The sequence below is a fragment of the Erythrolamprus reginae genome, chromosome 4 (assembly GCF_031021105.1).
Source record: "Erythrolamprus reginae isolate rEryReg1 chromosome 4, rEryReg1.hap1, whole genome shotgun sequence".
Classification (NCBI taxonomy): Eukaryota; Metazoa; Chordata; class Lepidosauria; order Squamata; family Dipsadidae; genus Erythrolamprus; species Erythrolamprus reginae.
This window is the reverse complement of record NC_091953.1, coordinates 42,722,220-42,743,976: the sequence shown is the minus strand read 5'-3', so window position 1 is coordinate 42,743,976 and position 21,757 is coordinate 42,722,220. Positions and strand designations below refer to the sequence as shown.

The window sequence follows — 21,757 nt, the reverse complement described above, 5'->3', positions numbered from 1 at the left end:
ACAAACTGAGAGTAGGAGAGTTGTGCATTATGCTTTATGGATCTTCAAGAAAGAATGCAATTTGAAAAAAAGGAATAAAACCCTTAGAGTAGTTCAGGGTATATATAATCAAGTTTACCATTGTGATTGCACACAACAGAGCAATTAAAGGACAATATATTTATTTGCTATCACTGTACAGAAAAATTGCAGTCAGAATAAAATGGTTGCATATGCACAAAGTATCTGTACATAGTAAGATTTATCTTCGTTTCTTCGTATTATTTGTGACTCAGATAACTCTGCTTTGTTGCAATAAAAACTCACCCTTGTTGTATAGGCAGCTTCTGGATCATCTTCCAATATGCGAGACAAGCCAAAATCAGACACTTTGCATACTAGGTTACTGTTGATGAGTATGTTGCGGGCAGCAAGGTCACGATGGACGTAACCCATATCCGACAGATACTTCATGCCAGATGCAATTCCTCGAAGCATTCCTACCAGCTGAATGCCGGTGAATTGAGCATCATGTTTCTGCAAACAATTTAAACAACCTTTTATCCCTTCAGTTTACATAAGGCTTCTATTCAGAAATAATGTACACAAGCCAGTATAGCTTGGTTTTGAAAATAGTGCGTCAAAATGCATCAGTTAAAGCAAAGATAAATTTGATATGTATTGCAAAATAAGACATCTCTCTCTCTCTCTCTCTCTCTCTCTCTCTCTCTCTCTCTCATTCACTTGTACTCTCTCCCTTACACAAACAGTCAAAACATAACCTAAACCAAATGTCTTTGATTGATGAAAACTCATCATTTTAATTTCCTACATTAAAATAATACATGGAACTTTGATAAACTAAGATTATGTATATTGTGGATTCAAAATAAAGCACTGTATCTAAACATGATCTTTGACAAAGTACAGTGGTCCCTTGACTTGCGCGTTCTCGATTAGCGCGAAACGCTGCAACGCGGTTTTTCAAAAAATATTATTTAAAAAATAAAATATTAAAATATTATTTAAAAAAAAAATTTTTTTTTTAAAAATTTTTTTTTAAAAAAAAATTTTTTTTTTATTCTGTTCCCTGAATGGAGACCGCCGGCCGCTCAATCGGGCCGGCAGGGAACAGAATGGAGCCTTCCGCGGCGGGGCTGGTAAGGGGGGGAGCCGAGGGGGGAGCCGAGCCCAGCCCCGTGGCATTCGCTTTCCTCCCTGCCCCGGAAGCTCTCCGAGGTTGCGAAGGAGCCCACAATCAGTCTCGGCTGCGGGTGGGAGGAAGGCGAATCCCCCGTGGGCTCCGTTACATTTTCCGCTGCCAGCCAGGCCATGCTGGCGGCAGCGGAACAATCGCTGGGTGGAAGGCGTGCTCGGCTCTGCCGCTCCAGCCGCTTTCGGCCGAGCCTCCCCGCCCAAGCAGCCAGGGAAGTCGAGCCAGGCGTGGCGGCGGCCTGCGCCGATGTTCCCCGCTGCGACGGAAGGCAGTCGCTTGGCTAGGGAGGCTCGGCCGAAAGCGGCTGGAGCGGCAGAGCCGAGCACGCCTTCCACCCAGGGAGTCCTGCCCTTTCATTCCCGCCGACCACAGGGGCGAGGGGTGGGGATGAAGGGGCAGGACTTCCCGGGCGGAAGGCGTGCTCGGCTCTGCCGCTCCAGCCGCTTTCGGCCGAGCCTCCCTAGCCAAGCGACTGCCTTCCGTCGCAGCGGGGAACATCGGCGCAGGCCGCCGCCACGCCTGGCTCGACTTCCCTGGCTGCTCGGCCGAAAGGGGCTGGAGCGGCAGAGCCGAGCATGCCTTCCGCCCGGGAAGTCCTGCCCCTTCATCCCCACCCCTTGCCCCTGTGGCCGGCTCATCCAGGGGGGCGTGTGTGGACTGGCAAGCGGGAAGACCAAGGGAAGGTTCCTTCAGCCGCCCAACACCTGATCCGCTCCGCAGCGCGGCAGCAGCGAGGAGCCGAAGATGGGGTTTCCCCTTTGCCTTTACCCCATCTTCGGCTCCTCGCTGCTTCCGCGCTGCGGAGCAGATCAGCTGTTGGGCGGCTGAAGGAACCTCCCCTTGGTCTTCCCCGCCGCCCACACGCAAACTCCACCATCTGCGCATGTGCGGCCATGAAAAAAATGGCGCACATGCGCAGATGGTGGTTTTACTTCCGCATCCAATATAACGCGGAAATCGGTTAGCGCGGGAGGTCTTGGAACGTAACCCCCGCGCTAACCGAGAGATCACTGTATTATTTTTCTATAAGCCTAATACAGCTCCATTTTTTCTGGCAAAATGCAACGGCTGCTAACAATTCTATTATAGATATAGCAGCTGAAGTTGCAGAATATGTTAACATTAATATTGATGAGATTTCGTTCGTTTTTTTGTAATTTACTATCGTCCAGTCTCCAACCTTCCCTTCATGGGGAAGGTTGTTGAGAACGTGGTGGCGCTCCAGCTCCAATGGTCCTTGGAAGAAGCCGATTACCTAGGTTCCCAGCAGTCTGGTTTCAGAAACTGCTTTGGTCACATTGATGGATGATCTCTGGCGGGCCCAGGACAGGGATTTATCCTCTGTCCTGGTGCTCCTCGACCTCTCAGCGGCTTTCGATACCATCGACCATGGTATCCTTCTGCGCCGGCTGGAGGGGTTGGGAGTGGGAGGCACTGTTCTTCAGTGGTTCTCCTCCTACCTCTCTGGTTGTTCGCAGTCAGTGTTAGTGGGGGGTCAGAGGTCGACCCCAAGGTTTCTCCCTTGTGGGGTGCCTCAGGGGTCAGTCCTCTCCTCCCTGCTATTTAATATCTACATGAAACCTCTGGGTGAGATCATCCAAGGGCATGGGGTGAAATCTTATTTTAAATTCTTAGAGATTCTGATTTTAGACCAAATGCTGCATGAAATAAATATAATGGTCTGGTGTAAAATTATGGTGTAAATTACCATTCTTCTAAAAGCTGTAGTTGCAAATAGACCATCATGTTGGGATAGTTCACAGAAATCTGCAGCTCAACAGAAGGAATGCTTAAAAGTGTGCTATTGATATTGCAACTATGTGCAAATTCTGATATATGCAAAGACTAATAATGCTTATAAAAGAGTAGACTTATATCTTAGTTGACTTGTTTTATTGCTTTATTGATAGTGAAGCTTGATTTTTATCGCTATTATCATAAAAATAATAATGTTTCAAAATAATTGAGGTTTCATTCATTTAGATATTTATCTCTTTAAGATACTGGAAGGTAATTTTTAAGATAATAATTTCAGATAATTATAGGATGATATCAACAAGTCACTTACCCTGAGAAAGCTATCTAAAGAACCATTTTCCATATATTCAGTAACAATCATGACTGGTTTACCTGAAAAGGGTAATGAACAAAGCAATTAATTGTATAACCATGTCTGTAAAAAAAAGTCAAAATTGGAAAATTCTGAAAAATATCAAAAACATGCTAAATTATTCCATAGTATTCCAGAATTGAAGGTTTTTTTCAGCTGCAAGAGTTTAATATTGTGGGCATGTGTATACCAATTCAACACTCCATCTCTATATATCTTGATAAATTACATATATTTTCTCTATGTTTATTATTATGTCACATTTATAGAAATGATATTAACATGAGCATGAGGTCTCTATCTTTTATTACAGTTAAGTTTATATTTAATTATAAGATGAATATAATATTTATTTATTTAAAGGTAAGAGTTCCCCTCGTACATATGTGCTAGTCATTCCTGGCTCTAGGGTGTGGTGCTCATCTCTGTTTCAAAGCCAAAGAGTCAGTGTTGTCCAAAGACATCTCTGTGGTCATGTGGCCGGCATGACTAAATGCAAAGGCGCACAAAATGCTATTATGGAATGCTTCCCACCAAAAGTGATTCCTATATTTTTTACTTGCATTTTTACATGCTTTTGAACTGCTAGGTTGGCAGAAGCTGGGCAAGTAATGGAAGCGTTACCTAGCGCAAGGGATTCTTTCCAATCAACAATCTCAGTGTCTTAGCCACTGAGTCACTGTGTCCCTTATTCATTTATTTAGCTATTGCTTATTTTTTTAACCTTTTTAAATTTAGTAATACAGTAGTACCTCTAGATACGAGCTGCTCCACATGCGAGTATTCCAAGTTACAAGTCGAGACGCGAGCAAAATTCTGTTCGAAACCCGAGCTCAAATTCAGGATACGAGCCAAGCTTCCACTAGGTGGCGCAAGAATCTCCTTGCTTCCAGTTATCTCGGCGTGAAAAACAAAGTCTAAAGGCATTCGTTCGAGATGTGATTTGATCAACTTACGACCTCGGGTCTGGAACGAATTAAACTCGTATGTCGAGGTACCACTGTAGTTGAAAAGTAAAGCAAAACCAGGGGTAGGTTTGGACCAATTTGCCCAAACCAGTAGTGAGCTACTTGTGACATCACAATGATGTCACTGAACCAGATTGGTGCCGATCTGTGGTCGCCACCATTATTTTTCATTTAAAAACTTTTTTTCCCTGTTTTTTTAATTTCTTCTGTGCATGCACAGAAGGTGAGTTTCCAGCACTGCATATGCTTCGCCATTTTGTTATTGACATTTTTAAAAAACATTTTTTTGAGATTTTTGCACTGCACAATTATGGCCACATGGACTGGGAGGAAGCAAACTGGCAGTAAGGCAGTAAGAAAATGTTCATAATACATATGTACTGTTTATATGTATTTATATTAATAATATAATACATATGTACTGTTACATATAATACACAATGTATTATGTACTATAATACATAATACATATGTACTGTTTATATGTATTTATATTAATTTTTACTCTATAAAATTAATGCAGAAAATAATACAAATATTAACTTTAAATCAATGGTGCTCAAATTTCATGGCACCAAGGGCCAATTTTTATGGCACCAGGGGCCAATTTTGTGGAAGACAATTTTTCCATGGACTGCAGGTTTCATTTCCACTCGCTCCTCTGCTGCTCACCTGCTGCTCACCTCTAGCTATGTGGCTTGTTTCCTAACAAACCTGTGTGTTGGGGACCCTTGCTGTAAACTATTCACTAAGTCAATTATGTGCCATGGAATTGCATACAAAGATACATCCGGATTATCAATCCTGCATTTGATTCAAAATTGACAGAAACAAACTTACAAATTGTTAAAACATCAGAACTTTTTTCAGGGTATATTATCTGATGCCTTATATCAAGTATCGCTTCTTAAATTTCCTTTTGTTTATTTGATTCTCAAAACTCCAATTCAGAAGAAAAAAATAAATAAACATCTCTCTATTCTATGAATTCTAATGCTTTAGCCGCTAATATATAGGGCATTATTGCTATTGTTGGCAAAAGAAGACAAAAGTTCTGGATATGTAAGGACAAAAAATTACCATAGCAGAGTGCCTTCATGTTCCACTATGACTAATTAGCCAATGGCAAATGTGCTATGTTTAATTATCCCAAGTGCTAACTAATTTAGGGATAACATTTCACATCCTCTATTCTAACAGCCTTTTCACTGCCAAATGACAACTGAACACAGTTCTTTCATGTGGCCTTTTGTGAAGAAACACTGCCATGATTATGCTCCAATGAATCTTTACAACAGCCCATATCTCAAATGTTTCTAGTCAAGTCTGACATAAGTTATGGTCTGGGAACCAATTTCCTCCCTCCCAGCATACATACTACCTTATCCACTTAGCAACTGCTTTAGCCCATTTGGGATAGGTTTTCTCTTATTCACCACTTTCAATTCATTGTCAATAAAAGCACCTGAGTGTAGTATGGTATTGATTTAATTTATTAATGATTGCATTTCAGCTGAAAAGAGGTGCCAAAATTATGGACTGATTTTTCAGTATGCTGCTCTTTCAGTGGAAACATTTTAAATGACTCTAGGCATCTGGACTGATAACCACTAATTTAATTTTAATTCGTTTTATTTTAAAAATTAATTTAATTAATTAATTTTAATTTTATCACAGAAACACAGTCTTTATACCTCAGCCAACAAAGAGTTTAGCATAATTGGGGAATTTTGCATGTTTTAAAATCATTTCAACCACATATTGCTGTATTCTATTTCAATTTTCTTTGGACAAAATTAAGAATATTTTTGGAGAAACAAAGAATATCGCCGGCCGACTCACCGGCTTCCCGGCGCTTTTGCTGGAGGGCCGGCAGACTCGGGCCCTCCCGATGGCGGCCGCCATCTTGGTTTCGGCCGAAATCTCGCGAGGCGAGATTTCGGCCGAGAATGCCCTGCCCACGTGGCTGGGCATGACGTCGGGTCCGGGCGGGGCCTGCTGGCCCTATTTAAGGGACAGCAGGCCGGGAAGAGAGCCTTTTCGCCCGGACCTGGTGCCTGAGCAGACACCCACCCGCCCTTCCCTATTTTGCAGTGTGCTTCGGGGTCGCCTGCGGGGGCCGAATGGGAATTTTTTGCAGCCTCGCCCATTAGGCCAGGCTGTTTTTTTCGCCCATTCCACACTGGGGAGATGGATGGGCGGTTAGGGGGTGTAGGCATTTAATTAGGTTAATTGGCTTACCTCTGGTCATTGGGTAGGCAGGTTAGGGGCGGAAATCTGGGTGGTTTCAGCAACTGCGCATTCTCCCTTGGGCATCTTTGGGGATGATTGACAGGTTCTCTCCAAGACCATGGTGGCTGCTACCTGCGCACTTGGGGGGAACCTGTCTTTGGGTCCCGCTATTGAAGTCCCAGGGTAGGGGTGAGCCGGCGGGACCCCCCTCATGCGAGTGTATGGCAGGGTCTCAGGTGAGGGAGAGGTCCCTCACCTGGACCAGCATCGATTACGCCCATAGTTGCCCAGGAATGTTGACCTTTTACGTCATTTCCGCCCCGGAAGTGTTTGTTTGACCCTGCAGGTCCATTTGGTTCCGGGTCATAGTTAAGTATGTTGATTATGCAAATTATGCTAATTTATGCTAATTTAATTAATAAATTATGCAAATTTATTATAATAAACATGACCCAAGTTTAAATCCAGCTCTGGTGTCCGAGTCGTTACTCCGTCTCTTCAGCAATATGTAACAACTCTCATATGATTAAAAAACGTTAAAATACTTATAAATGATTTAAATGACCAATTAAAACACAATTGATTTTTTCTAGTGAAGTATAGTACTTTTTGAGAAAATCATAGAAAAATACAATGTCACAATGCAATAAAGTATATCCAAGATATACATTAATAAAATTATTAAATGCACATTTCCTTCTTTATATTTATCCTATCTGAACAGATTTTCACATATTTAAGCTGGAAATGAACAAGCAATCAGAAACACATGTTCTAAAGTAATCCAACTTATTTTTAGAGAAACATACTATGTTCATTCATCAAAATGTAGCCATTTATATGATAACAACTTGTTTCAACAGTGATTCTAAATTTTATTATACTAAAAGCTGCTATAAATTATTACTAAACTAAGCAGAACATGTGTGTTGGCTATTAGAAGTGCTGTCTGTAAAGCACCTTGGAGACTAGCATTGGAGACTAGCATAGAAACAAATATGAAACAGGGGAATAATTCCGTGTTGGAAAAATAGACTGAACTCTTCTTTAGCCTGTGCACCTTATCATACATCTAGTGAGCAGTAAGCCACACAGCTGCTGAGCAGTGTATATGCCAATGTTCCAGCTAAGGGTTTCCTACAGATGACAGCCATGAAAGTTGTTAAGAATTATCCCATAATGTGAAATCAGCATGAATAGCTTATTTGTAAAGGCTATCCATCAAAATCTGGTTTGCCACAGAAAATCCCAATGCTAATAAATCATATGTATCATATAGGAAGGTATGGTTGGCACATTCCTTTCAAAGAGAACACCCATGGATAATCTACAAACTTTCTATATTTCTTTGAAATAATTCCAGCCAAACTTTAAGGATTACATAATTACTGGTAAAATATAAGTCAAAAGCAATGGGATATTTTTCAATATAATGTATCAATACAGAAAGAAAAATATACTTAGCTTTTAAAAACTTTTTTGAGTGAGTTCTGAATTTTGCCTTTCACTAGAACGTTGAGTGGGGAAGGAGGAGACTGGTACACCCAAAGAAGGATCTTAATAAATATTTTAAAACTATGAAACATGATAAGGACTTCAGTATGATCCTACATCATTTACTGTATCTAAGAAGTCCATCTTCTTATTCTTTTAATAAAATTTTAATGGAGAAGTTGGTGAGACTGTGAAAGCCATGTCCCAAACTTTTATAGTTTATGACCCGAGACCATGATCCTTTTTCTACATATAGCTAAATGTTCTATGCACAATCAAAGAACCTCCACAAAATGTGTCACCTTTCCCATCATTGAAGGATTATCTATACATTATGCATAAATACTATAATGCAGCAGTCTCCAATGTTTACGACTTAGTGGCTCAGCTATGGGACAGAGGGAAACCGGGCTGCATGAATGCTGGGCTGATTGTGCACATTTTCCCACAGCTCTTGCACAAGTGGCATGCCAGCATGCATGCGCACCAAGGGTGGGTTCTGGATCCTTTTGTCCACTCAGAGTCATGCCGTGCACAAGCATGCCTGCTTCGCACATGCCCTCACAGCAATAGTGATGGTGTTAAAAACCCTGACATAAAGTTTATAACAATATTGAATTAGTTGTGAGTGAAAAGAATAGAAACCTGAGGCTAAGGTGGATATCTAAGTGTTTTTTGAGAGAGCACCATATGAGTAGATAATATAATTCTAGTAATTTAATTAAACCCTTAAATATTCAGTTTCCCCACCCCCAAATATTATTATTTTTGTGACAATATTACCAATAAGGTATGTAATTTTATCAATATACTAATCAACAACCCCCTTGGCAAGTTATCAGTTGGAAATTCACATTTGCTACATTTATGCTTTCAACTATTTCTGCTGTTCAAATAAATGCTGAATATGAAATTAAAGTACTACAAAGTTCAATTACTAGGTTTTTTTGTTTGCTTCCTGAATATAGTTTTTTCAAATATTTGCCAGATGCTGACACCGTGAGGTAATATGCAGTATGATTTTTCAAGTCTAGCCAGAATGCCTGCAGCTGTTTAAGAGCAATCAATGTCAAAGCAGAATCCAGTACTTTCTAATACTGAATGACAACTGTAAAGTATTATTATTTTTATTACCACAGGAGGGTATATAGTACACATTATAATTTTTAAAATCTACAATGGATTCATAGCAGGATTCTTCATTTTCTAAAATTGTATATCAGTATAAATTGAATCTACAACATTTAAAATGTTGTATTTCTTTTTATACTTCACCATACAGGGTGTGTTCAAAAAGTAGTACAATTATTTTTTGTTAAAGTAATTTATTGAACAGATTTGCATAAACACTTAAAATTCTTCAAAGTACTGTCCTTGGGCCTCTACATATTTTTTCCAGTGACTCTGCAATGACCGGTACGTGCCCTGGAAGGCATCTTTGGGGCTCTCTCGCAAGGTCTTCATCATGGCTGAAAAACATGCCTGGCCACAACGCGCACTACGAGTCCATGAGTTCCTGGCCAAACAGGAGGTGCCAACGCTGCCCCACCCTCTTATAGTCCTGACGTCGCCCCAGCAGACTTCTTTTTGTTCCTAGCCCTGAAAGGAACCCATTTTTCGTCCATAGAAGAGATCCAATCAGCTGTGACGAAGACCTTACGCGAGGTCCCCAAAGACGCCTTTCAGGTTGCATACCGGTCATGGCAGAGTCTTTGGAAAAAATGTGTAGAGGACAGGGACAGTACTTTGAAGAATGTTAAGTGTTTGTGCAAATCTGTTCAATAAATTAACAAAAAATAATTGCATTACTTTTGGAATGTACCCTGTACTTCTTTGGATATTACACTAGTGAAATAGTGTAATATCCAAAGAAGCACAGGGTACATTCCAAAAGTAATGCAATTATTTTTTGTTAAAGTACTTTATTGAACAGATTTGCACAAACACTTGAAATTCTTCAAAGTACTGTCCTTAGGCCTCTGCACATTTTTTCCAACGACTCTGCCATGACCGGTATGCACCCTGTAATACTTGCAGATATTGTAGTACTCAGGAGCTGCTGTTAAGCATTCTATGAACAATGCTAACATATTTATAGCTTAAACTATCTGGTATCTGCATTGAATTATAGTCTATTTTACCCACATCTAATTGTAAACATTTTAGTTAAATTGCATGACACGGTAAAAGCATAGCATGTATTATCCTTCTGTTTTAAAATGTATGTAAAACTCTGAGTTTAAGACTCTGCCCAGATTAAAATTAAAACCTAACATACTGTCATATGCCATAGTTTTAAAAAGTTTCCACTGACAATAATGGCATTTTTAAAAAGGCTGATTTATTTGCAGATTTCATTGTAGCTCAAGTGTTACAAAAATAAAAAAGGGCAGCTAATTTGAAAATGGATATAAGATAGTCTAATGTTTTAAATGTTTATGTTTTAAATATTTTATGATTTAAATGCTTTTTAAAAAATTTAAAAAGAAGAGGAGAATGTAACAAGTATTCTATGGCTAACAGAAGCTAATGGCTCTGTCCATTACCCAGAGACTGTAACTGGCTAGAAAATGGGCAGGCGGGATCAGGTGAGTAATTTAAATCCTGTCTACACAAAACTTATAGAGTCCAAGAATATATAAGTATGTTGGCACCCAAGATATAAACTGCTGAGACAATGCCCAGATAAGGAGAAAGTCATGGGCTCCTCCCCTCACATGGGGGACACCACCCGACCAGTGGAAATGGACCAGGAATGGCATGGCCAATAGATTTCAGCCCGAGAATGGCACGATAGGTAGATTCCTGGTGAAAGTTGACATTTTTTTGTTTCTGCGCATGCTACTGGTGAAAATATTCAAAAGCTTGTGATATTTGGCTTGCTTTGCATGCACAGAAGCCAAATTTCATGTGAGACAAGTGTGTGCACATGTCGGGAGCATGCATGTGGCATCTATCAAGGACCATTCAGGTAGCGCGGTAAGTGGCTGTCAATACTGAGCAGAGGTAGTACCATAACAAGACATAGTATAGTATAGCACCATAACAAGAGAAGACCCTGCATTGAATATATGCTCTAGAGCTGTGATGGCAAACCTTTTTTTCCTCGGGTGCTGAAAGAGCATGAGTGCATGCTTTTGTGCAGGCATGAGGGCCCACACATAGTGTATGCGCATGTACACACATAAAGAGAGCTCTTCTAAAACTACACATTTAATCTCACTGCATTTGGAAAAACATACCCAGAGTCCGCTTTCTGCCACACATTTAACTATAACCTCTGTACATTAGAACATCACACATGCCTTCAGATGTTGCACATCACTGTTAGAGCCAGGAAATGTCATGGATTGAGTAAAATGTGGTGCAATTTACTTAACAATCGTCTTACTTAACAATCAAAATTTTGGGTTAAATTGTGGTCATAAGTCAAAGACTATCTCTGCCTCTCTCTGCATGGCAGCCTTTCCTAATAAACTCCTTCGCCTTTCTGGCAATTTTCCTCTCTGTTAGAGGCACCAAAATAATCCAGATTGCAGCACTGGATTGGACTAGATGACCTTTGTGATACCTTCCAGCGGAGAGGGGCGGCATACAAATCTAAATAAATAATAATAAAATAATAATAATAAATTGCTGTGGTATTTGAAAATGTCTTCTGAAGCCACTGATGTCTAATGGCAGGGTTTTTAGTGCTTCCTTCTTCCCTCCTTTCTCTCTTCTCTCCCTTCTCTCCTTCCTCTTTCTTTTTTTCTCTTTCTCTGCCTTTCTCTTTCTTTCTTTGGCTCTGTCTTTCTTTCGTTATCTTTTTCTTTCTTGTCCCTTTCTCTCTCTCTTATTTTTCTTTTTCTTTTCTTTTCCTTCTTTCTTCTCTCTCTTTCTTTCTCTCTTTCTTCTCTCTCTCTCTTTCACTCTCCCTCCCTACTTCTCTTCCTTCCTTCCTATGAAGAGCCACAGAAGAAAAGCCAAATGTTTTGAAACTGAGAACATGCCATTGACCATCTGACATTCTTAGAGCTCCACTGTTGATTAGCTTAGCTTGGGCAAAGATAGCTAACAGCGCTTTCAATTAACTCTCAACTTAAGCTCAGGCATGAGGGGATTCCCAAACAGTGAGGATGAAGTGTGAGTAAAAGGGTTTATCCTTCCTTCCTTCCCTTTCTCCCTTCCTGTGAAGAAGCCCAGAAGGTCTTTGGTAGCAGGAAGAAAAGCCAGACATTTTGAAACTGAGAACATGCCCATTGATCATCTGGCATGCTAAGGCTCCATTGTTGATTAGCTTAGTCTGAAGATAATTTACAATAAGCTTTCAACTCAAACTCCATGCACTTGGGCATCCTTTCTCCTTTCAAGGCCTCCCTGCACTTCTTTTGGGCATAGATTCCTGCCTGTCAAAGACTACTTCAGCTTCAACCACAACAACACAAGAGCACACAACAGATTCAAGCTTAATATTAACCGTTCCAAACTTGACTGTAAAAAATATGACTTTAGTAATCATGTTGTTGAAGTGTAGAACTCACTACCGGACTCTGTAGTATCATCCCCTAACCCCCAACATTTTACCCTTAGACTATCCACAGTTGACCTCTCCAGATTCCTAAGAGGTCATTAAGGGGCGTACATAAGCGCACTAGAGTGCCTTCCATCCCCTGTCCTATAGTCTCTCCTATATCTCGTATTTCTTCTCTACTATATCCTCTATAACCTTAGAAACATAGAAACATAGAAGACTGACGGCAGAAAAAGACCTCATGGTCCATCTAGTCTGCCCTTATACTATTTCCTGTATTTTATCTTACAATGGATATATGTTTATCCCAGGCATGTTTAAATTCAGTTACTGTGGATTTACCAACCACGTCTGCTGGAAGTTTGTTCCAAGGATCTACTACTCTTTCAGTAAAATAATATTTTCTCATGTTGCCTTTGATCATTCCCCCAACTAACTTCAGATTGTGTCCCCTTGTTCTTGTGTTCACTTTCCTATTAAAAACACTTCCCTCCTGAACGTTATTTAATCCTTTAACATATTTAAATGTTTCGATCATGTCCCCCCTTTTCCTTCTGTCCTCCAGACTATACAGATTGAGTTCATTAAGTCTTTCCTGATACGTTTTATGCTTAAGACCTTCCACCATTCTTGTAGCCCATCTTTGGACCCGTTCAATTTTGTCAATATCTTTTTGTAGGTGAGGTCTCTAGAACTGAACACAGTATTCCAAATGTGGTCTCACAATCTCCCTCTTCCTGCTTGTTATACCTCTAGCTATGTAGCCAAGATTAGCCAAACCCATATTTTGCTAATCGCATTGCTTGCATAATTTTAAATAAAACCTTAAATATATATGACATATTCTAATGAATACCTCAAATATATATGAACAAAACAAAACAAAACAAAACAAAACAAAACAAAACAAAACAAAACAAAACAAAACAAAACAAAACAAAACAAAACAAAACAAAACAAAACAAAACAAAACAAAACAAAACAAAACAAAACAAAACAAAACAAAACAAAACAAAACAAAACAAAACAAAACAAAACAAAACAAAACAAAACAAAACAAAACAAAACAAAACAAAACAAAACAAAACAAAACAAAACAAAACAAAACAAAACAAAACAAAACAGCCTCTCTACAGCCCCTAGGAAGTCAAAGGGGGCATGGGAATGCTGCACTCCCTGCACCCCATTTTGGACCTAGCAAGCCCCCTATAGCCTTTGGGAGCCAAATGGAGCGCAGGGGACCCTCGAAGCAGGAGTGGGTTCTAACTTACCTTCCTGCCAGTTTGTTTCCTCCTGCACCACGTGGCAGAAAAACAAAGATGAGAAACAGATGGTGACCGCCTGCACAGTGCCAGAACTCAGCTTCTGCGCATGCTCAGAAGGATTTTTTAAAATATTATTTTTAATGAAAAAAATTGGAAATTATCAGCAGCAGGTCACTACCGGTTTGGCTGAACCGGTTTGAACTGGGAGGAACCCACCCCTGGCGACATGCAAATTGGCTGAGCAGTTCAAATATTTTTAATGAAATAACACTGGTTGCAAACAAGTTTAAAATTGTGAGCTGGGTAGTAACTGCAGTCAATTTCTCTTTCCATGCATACTGGCAGCCATCAAAAAAAAAGAAGGTGGGTATTTTCCTTTAAATTCAGATACCCAATGAAGAAGGACCTCAGCAACTTACTTTTGGTGACCACGCCTTCTAACCGGATTATGTTGGGATGATCAAATTGTCCCATGATGCTTGCTTCTCCAAGGAAATCTCTTCTCTGTTTTTCTGTGTAACCAACCTTCAGGGTTTTTATTGCAACTGATATTTCCTTTTTGGAAGGAAGTTTTAGGCGACCACTACATACTTCTCCAAACTCACCTGTCAGTAAACGCAAACAGAAAAAAAATTGAATTTCTAGCTAGAGATTATGACAGATTAACTGGCTCAGAAACAATCACTTTTAGTCTACATTGTATACTCTGTGGTTTTTACTCTTTTGGAATATTGTACATAGCCCAGATGTCCAATTCTGAAATCCGCTTGAAACATTTCTATTTCTTGAGATATGTATTTTATGGACCTTATGTAATGTCAAGTCTCTACCTTAGAGGTTAGTTATAACATTTCAGTAAATGTAAGAACAGATGTTTCAAACACCTATTTTAAGCAAGACTTTAAAAATTTATAAAATTCTCATCAGTGAACAGTAATGTTCAATGGCATAATGCAATTGTTAAGTAATTTGATAAAACAAACTTTGTGATGTGTGTATATAAAAATGTTTGTGCATAGCGGTAAATTTAAAAAAATAGTTTTGTTTAAAGGGTCTTGGGAAGACTTATATTTTATCTGAAGATATAAGAGATAGTATAATGCATTCAAGATACCATAAAAGCAATAACAAGAAGAACAAAATTGACCAGTTGCTGACCTTACAAGAAATCACGTCTGCCTTTACTCTATTAAGGTCAATATTCAAATATGAACATTAAGTAAATGAAATTATTTCTAAGAACTTACTGTGAATTGAAAATTGAAACTCAATATTATACAGGTTTAAGCAACAAATAAATAAATAAATAAATAAATAAATAAATAAATAAATAAATAAATAAATAAATAAATAAATAAATAAATAAAGAAAGAAAGAAAGAAAGAAAGAAAGAACTTGGAACAAATTTTGTGCAAGCTTGGTGCTCTATATTTAAGACTCTCCTAGCTATTTATGTTAAGGTTTTAACACTTTTAACACCTAAACTGTTATCACTACATACCTTTCACTGTGTTATAATCAGAGCACTTTTATTTTTAGTCTGCACAAATTGAGCTATTAATGATATAAAATAGCACAGTAAAAATTACAGTCATTTTGAAGCTTGGTGTTTAACAAGTGGCTTTCTTCTCCCTTAAGATGTTCTCCTCATACTGGTATGTAGTAAATTAGTGTATATTAATGAGTAAACGTGCAGTTCAAGGCTATTTTTCTGGATCTTTCATAAAGCCAAGTCTTTTTTTCCCCCCAGAAGCCTTGTACAAAGCTTTATGAAATTTTAAAGTCATTTAAGGGCTATTATTATTTTTTGTTGGAAATTTGTCTGAATATGTAAAATGATACTGTTCTTATATAATAGTATTTCATACTTTTCTTTTTTTAATTCTAGTAGCCTAGCACTAAAAACATCGTATTCTAACCAAACATATTTTGGTTTTGGACAGAATGTGTGTGTCTCTAATAATCCTTTTTCACATTTTTCTTGTGATGCAATTTAATATATACTACACTAAACATAGATAAATAAATGAATACTTCATTATCACAAGCATTATTAGGAATCTAATGTTGTTAACAGTCTGCATGTGAAGCAGCTTCAGTTCAGAACTGTTCTATCAACAATGCTCTCTGGATTAAAGTATTTCATTAGAATAAGTCATATATATTTGAGGTATTCATTAGAATATGTCATATATATTTAAGGTTTAATTTAAAATTATGCAAGCAGTGCGATTAGCAAAATATGGGTTTTGCTAATCTTGGCTACATAGCTAAAGGTATAACAAGCAGGAAGAGGGAGATTGTGAGACCACATTTGGAATACTGTGTTCAGTTCTAGAGACCTCACCTACAAAAAGATATTGACAAAATTGAACGGGTCCAAAGACGGGCTACAAGAATGGTGGAAGGTCTTAAGCATAAAACATATCAGGAAAGACTTAATGAACTCAATCTGTATAGTCTGGAGGACAGAAGGAAAAGGGGAGACATGATCGAAACATTTAAATATGTTAAAGGATTAAATAACGTTCAGGAGGGAAGTGTTTTTAATAGGAAAGTGAACACAAGAACAAAGGGACACAATCTGAAGTTAGTTGGGGGAATGATCAAAGGCAACATGAGAAAATATTATTTTACTGAAAGAGTAGTAGATCCTTGGAACAAACTTCGAGCAGACGTGGTTGGTAAATCCACAGTAACTGAATTTAAACATGCCTGGGATAAACATATATCCATTGTAAGATAAAATACAGGAAATAGTATAAGGGCAGACTAGATGGACCATGAGGTCTTTTTCTGCCGTCAGTCTTCTATGTTTCTATGTTTCTAATTCAGCTTGTGAACTTACATCTTGCAGTATGGATATAAAAAAGGCAAACATGCTGCCAAGTTATGCCTGAATTCTAGTGATTACATGACATAACCAGACAGCTGTCTTGGCAACAGTGCAGAAATGTTTGCCACTGACTTCTTGTTAAATTATTTGCAGCCTGATATTCTCCAGAGATCATTTAACTCACATGAACCAGGTCTAACCTTGCTTATCTGTTGAGCATCAAAAAGGTCAGCCAGATGCTGCCACCTGCTGAGATTTTATGCATTTACACTCTATTAAGCCATAGGCGTTCTGAAATAGGAAAGGAAGCAAGCGAATGGAAAGTGACTGACGATCTGCAATCAGATGAATATATTATTCAACATAGTCTCTTAGTCTCGGGTATCTGTCATAGATCCAATGAGCTCTTATGATCTATTAAAAATTTAGAAGGGCTGACATTTCCCATCCTATATTTTGGGAAAGATAAGGATCTATGATCCTGCTATGCAAGCAGGAATCCTAGATGATTTTCTTTAAAATTTTGTTCATATTATAAGCCCATATAAGATCAATTTGTCTGGTTTCAATCTGAACTGTATGGGAATAGAGGATGATAGATGCATACAGATAAATCATGTGCATTATTTCAATCTGCTCAGAAAATCTGGGATGTTTCTGTCAATTTAGGCATTTCCTGCCTCAACAACTTCCATTTTGTTGACAATTTGAACATGGGAGTAATAGTAGATGCAATTGGGTTTTTTTTTCTTTCCAGTTAAGTATGCTCTAAATCAAATCCCTGTTCAGCAGATCCTCCTTGACATTCTTTTTCCTGCTTTAGTAAGACAAATGCCTTACATGAGCTGAAATCTTTTGTGCTGAAACCTTCATTAGTGAGAACATGATCATCTATCAATGCTAGGCTAGATAACTCAGTAAGGAAGTAAAATTCATTCAAGGAAGCCTTCATGAATCTCTCATTCTCAACTGTGAGAATGTTAGAGAGAATTTAGAGAAAAGCAGAGACAGATCTGCCTCACGCTATCCACATCAAAATGCTTTGCCTTAAATCGTTCTCTCTGCCGTGAACTTGCACAGTTTAGTTAGACTGGTTTTACGCAGAATTATATATGATATCTTTTTGCATTGCTTTGTTCTTTATATTTCCCCATTTTTTTCTGGTCATCTCCCCCCCCTCCCTCTCAGATTATCTGGAGATCTGTGGTTTGAAAAGTGAAATTTCTTTTTTGTCTGTTCAAATTTACAATGGCAAAAAGAAACTTGCGGTTGAACTGATGCTAAAGAAAACTGCATCTTCTGGACCAATGCATTAAAATGGAAAAAAATATCCATTTTATAGAACACCACTTTTTAGGACAAGTAATAATTTATTTCAACTGTAATCTTCCGCCCCCAAGAGTTAATACTTAGATAATAAAAATTTCTAAAAACTTGTTAATAGATCATTTTTTCAGAACAAAAACTTGTTTTCACTATCCCCAATATGTATTAGACGATAACTAAATGAAAACAAGAAATTTAATTCCAGATTTATCAAATTTCTATTTCCCCTAAATGTGTGCCAGTTTACTGATCCACTTTTGCTTTGGAGTAGCGATTGCAGCATACAGTTGTAAATACTATCTTCAATATATATGATTTGAAATCTTGTAATCTGCAAAGGGCATTGCATTTAAATTCAGAAGCAAATGCAGATTATATTATTTCTCCTTGGCAAGAGATAGATTGGAAACAGCTTGATTCTTCATTTTCTAATATAGGTTAGATTTTTTTTTTCTGTCCTAGAATTCCAAATGAATTCTATACTTATAGTACATAGTATGAATTAATGTCATAATTCCACAACTGTGTGTGACTAAACTATAGTTTTTTAATTAATTAATTAATTAATTAATTAATTAGTTTATTTATATTTATTTATTTATTTATTTATTTATTAGATTTGTATGCCACCCCTCTCCGTAGACTCGGGGCAGCTAACAACTATAATAAGACAATATAAACAAATCTAATATTTAAGTTTAAGTTAAATTAAAAAAACCCAATTTAAGAAACCAATCATACATACAGACATACCAAGCATAAATTTTATAAGCCTAAGGGGAAGGGAATATCTCAATTCCCCCATGCCTGACAAACAGAAGTGGGTTTTAAGAAGCTTACAAAAGGCAAGGAGGGTGGGGGTAACTTTGATCTCTGGGGGGAGTTGGTTCCAGAGGGTCAGGGCTACAACAGAAAAGGCTCTTCCCCTGGGTCCCGCCAGACGGCATTGTTTAGTCGACGGGACCCGGAGAAGGCCAACTCTGTGGGACCTAACTGGTGACTGGGATTCGTGCGGCAGAAGGCGGTCCCAGAGATATTCTGGTCCGATGCCATGAAGGGCTTTATAGGTCATAACCAAAACTTTGAATTGTGACAGGAAACCGATCGGCAACCAATGCAGTGTAGAAATTTTATATCTTTACAGTAATTCTCATCTCCTGGTTTGGTATCACCTAGCCCAGTGATGGTGAAACTTTTTGGCATCAAGTGCAAACAAAGGAGCATGCACATGTGTCTAGATCACAACCCAGAAGAGGAGCTGCCCAGGGTGCATGCGCAAACCTGAAAATAAAGTCCAGGTTATTTTCTTACTGGCATGCACGCACACACTATGATCAGCTGACTGGCGCGCATGCTCACACAGGAAAATGGCAGACTAGCTCTTCCAGTTTCCAGCACTGCCACATGCATGAAAGTCAGCTGATCGTTATGTACATGTGTGCACCAGAAACCTAGAAGAGAAATGGATGAGGCTGCACGTTCCAGGCAACATGGCTCTGTGTGCCATAGGTTCGCCATCATGGACCTGGTCTCATAAGGACTAACATTCAAACTTAGCACATTCATTTGTAATATTGTAGTCCTAACAAAGCTTGATCAGTTGTAGAATTTGGAGATGTTTTTCCCTAATGGCCAGCCAACATTATAGTTTTTGCTTTTTTGTATACTAACACAATACTTGAACTACATTCACAAATACTACCGTGTTTTCCCGAAAATAAGACACTGTCTTATATTAATTTTTGCTCCAAAGGTTGTGCTACGTCTTATTTTCGGGGGGTGCCTTATATTTCTCAAATAAGACAAATTCACAGGCAGAAAAGCTGACACCCCCAAAGAAAGTGTACCGTACGGTACACTGATTATGGTACGGTACCTGTCAGTATGGCACACACACACACACAAACGACGGCACTTATATGGTACAACAGTATACTCCCGCTATTGCAGCTTCCGGCCACCAGAGGAGCTACAGTCTACACACTGTATTGGAGACTGTAATGGTGGTGAGACAGCAGCAGACTGTGTCTGCTGTACTGGATGGTACAAAGCGATGGAAGGGGCCAGCAGGGGACGCCACATTATTACGGTACCGCTATGAACAGCTTTGAATGGTACCATATGTTTTTCCACCGTACCGTATGTAAACTTGACTACGCCTTATTTTCGGGGGGTGCCTTATATTAGCAAATTCTGACATGCCTTACTTTCGGGGTACGTCTTATTTTCGGGGAAACAGGGTATGTTTCAACTTAGCCAGAGCTGTAATGCAAAGCTGAAAAAGACATTAGCTCTGTCAGTTTGGATGATGATCTAAACATAGAGGGAAAGATCAAAATTTTTTAATGATTAGCTAACCAAGAAATTTTATTAAACAAAATGATTACATCTGAAAAGTTTCCAATAGCAATTGGAATGATATGGCATAGTGATTCTCATTATTAATATTTTTACCTGCTCCAACGACTTTATCAATAGCTATGCTGGAAGCCTCCAGTTCTCTGGCAAATTCATGAACAGCCAGATTGGGATCTTCGTATGTATGTGGATCCACATATGTCCTGAGTCCTGGAAGCTTCACTGTGTAAAAAAAGAAAAATCCAAGACATATGTATCAATAATCACAAACACTAAAACATAATGATTCCACTAGAGAACATTCACAAAATCCTCGAATGAAATTCTTATGGAAAAATGTCCATTTTATACAACACCACTTTTTAGGACAAGTAATAATTTATTTCAACTGTAACAATTATAAAGACTATAATTTGATCATTTTCTATATATCCCAGAAGACTGGAAAAATAGTCAAATAATATTTTCTCCTTTTACAGCCTTAGTCATGCACTTTGGGCAAGATTACCCCATAATATCTACAGTATTTCTTACTAAATTTATCAAAATGTTTTCCCTTGTTAGCTGTCTTATTGTAATGTTAGCTCTCTCATTAAGGAAAATAAGACATTTCCCAAGTTAAAACTAAAGATTATCTGTTAAATCAACCAATTTATATGATTTCATCTCATTTCACACAGATAATTCTGGGTGGCATTCAAGAACTAAAACCATAAAAACCTACAATATACAACCCTTGGTTCTCAGGTATATTCTAAAGCCATGATGATGAACCTATGGCACGTGTCGGATGGCACCTGAGATTTTGCCTTGTTTCAGTTCCAGCACATGTGTGCATACCGGCCAGCTGATTTTTAGCATTGGGAAAGGCTGTTTTGCCCTCCAGATGCTTCAGGGAAGTTTCTCTGAAGTCCCAGATGTTATGTCCCCGTATAAACAAACAAGCAGGATTTGCCTAGAGACGAACAGCAATAGGGAAAGCTATAGTATACCCTGATTGGTTAGTAAAAGGGGGGTGGTTACAACTCTGAGCGGGAAAATCGAGAGATGCCCATTGGTTCTCTCCTCAGCCAGCTGGGGATATAAAAGAGGTTAACAGGGTTGTAATTCGGTTCCGTTCTGTTCTTGTTGTTGTTATTACCTTCGAATAAACGTCGTTCCAACCAAGCCGTGTCCAACTCTTTACCAGAGGCAAGAAAAAAATCACCCAATGGACAAACCAGAAGTTCAGAAAAATGTACTTCCAGTTTGCTGTTGTACTGGGTCTGGGGGGTTTTTTTGCACTCCAGAAGGTTGTATTGTTTTTCTGTACTCCAGAAGGTTCAGGAATGCTTCCTGAAGCTGCGGAATGCAAAAAACAGCACAATGGGCAAACCAGAAGCGCATTTTCTGAATTTCTGGATTGCCATTGTGCAAAAAAACCAGCACAACAGCAAACCGGAAGTGTGTTTTCCTGAACT

General features: G+C 38.6%; 1 protein-coding gene across 3 annotated transcripts in view; it reads right to left on the bottom strand.

Moving 5' to 3' along the window:
• Positions 1-21,757, bottom strand: part of EPHA3 (EPH receptor A3) — a 179,070-nt gene that overhangs the window by 23,725 nt on the left and 133,588 nt on the right. For all 3 annotated transcript variants that reach the window (XM_070750157.1, XM_070750159.1, XM_070750158.1), the window contains 4 exons: positions 20,394-20,519; positions 14,197-14,382; positions 3,264-3,325; positions 307-516 (listed from right to left, as the gene is read on the bottom strand). In XM_070750157.1, the coding sequence (XP_070606258.1) occupies positions 307-516; positions 3,264-3,325; positions 14,197-14,382; positions 20,394-20,519 (584 nt within the window). The remainder of the gene's footprint in view (positions 1-306; positions 517-3,263; positions 3,326-14,196; positions 14,383-20,393; positions 20,520-21,757) is intronic.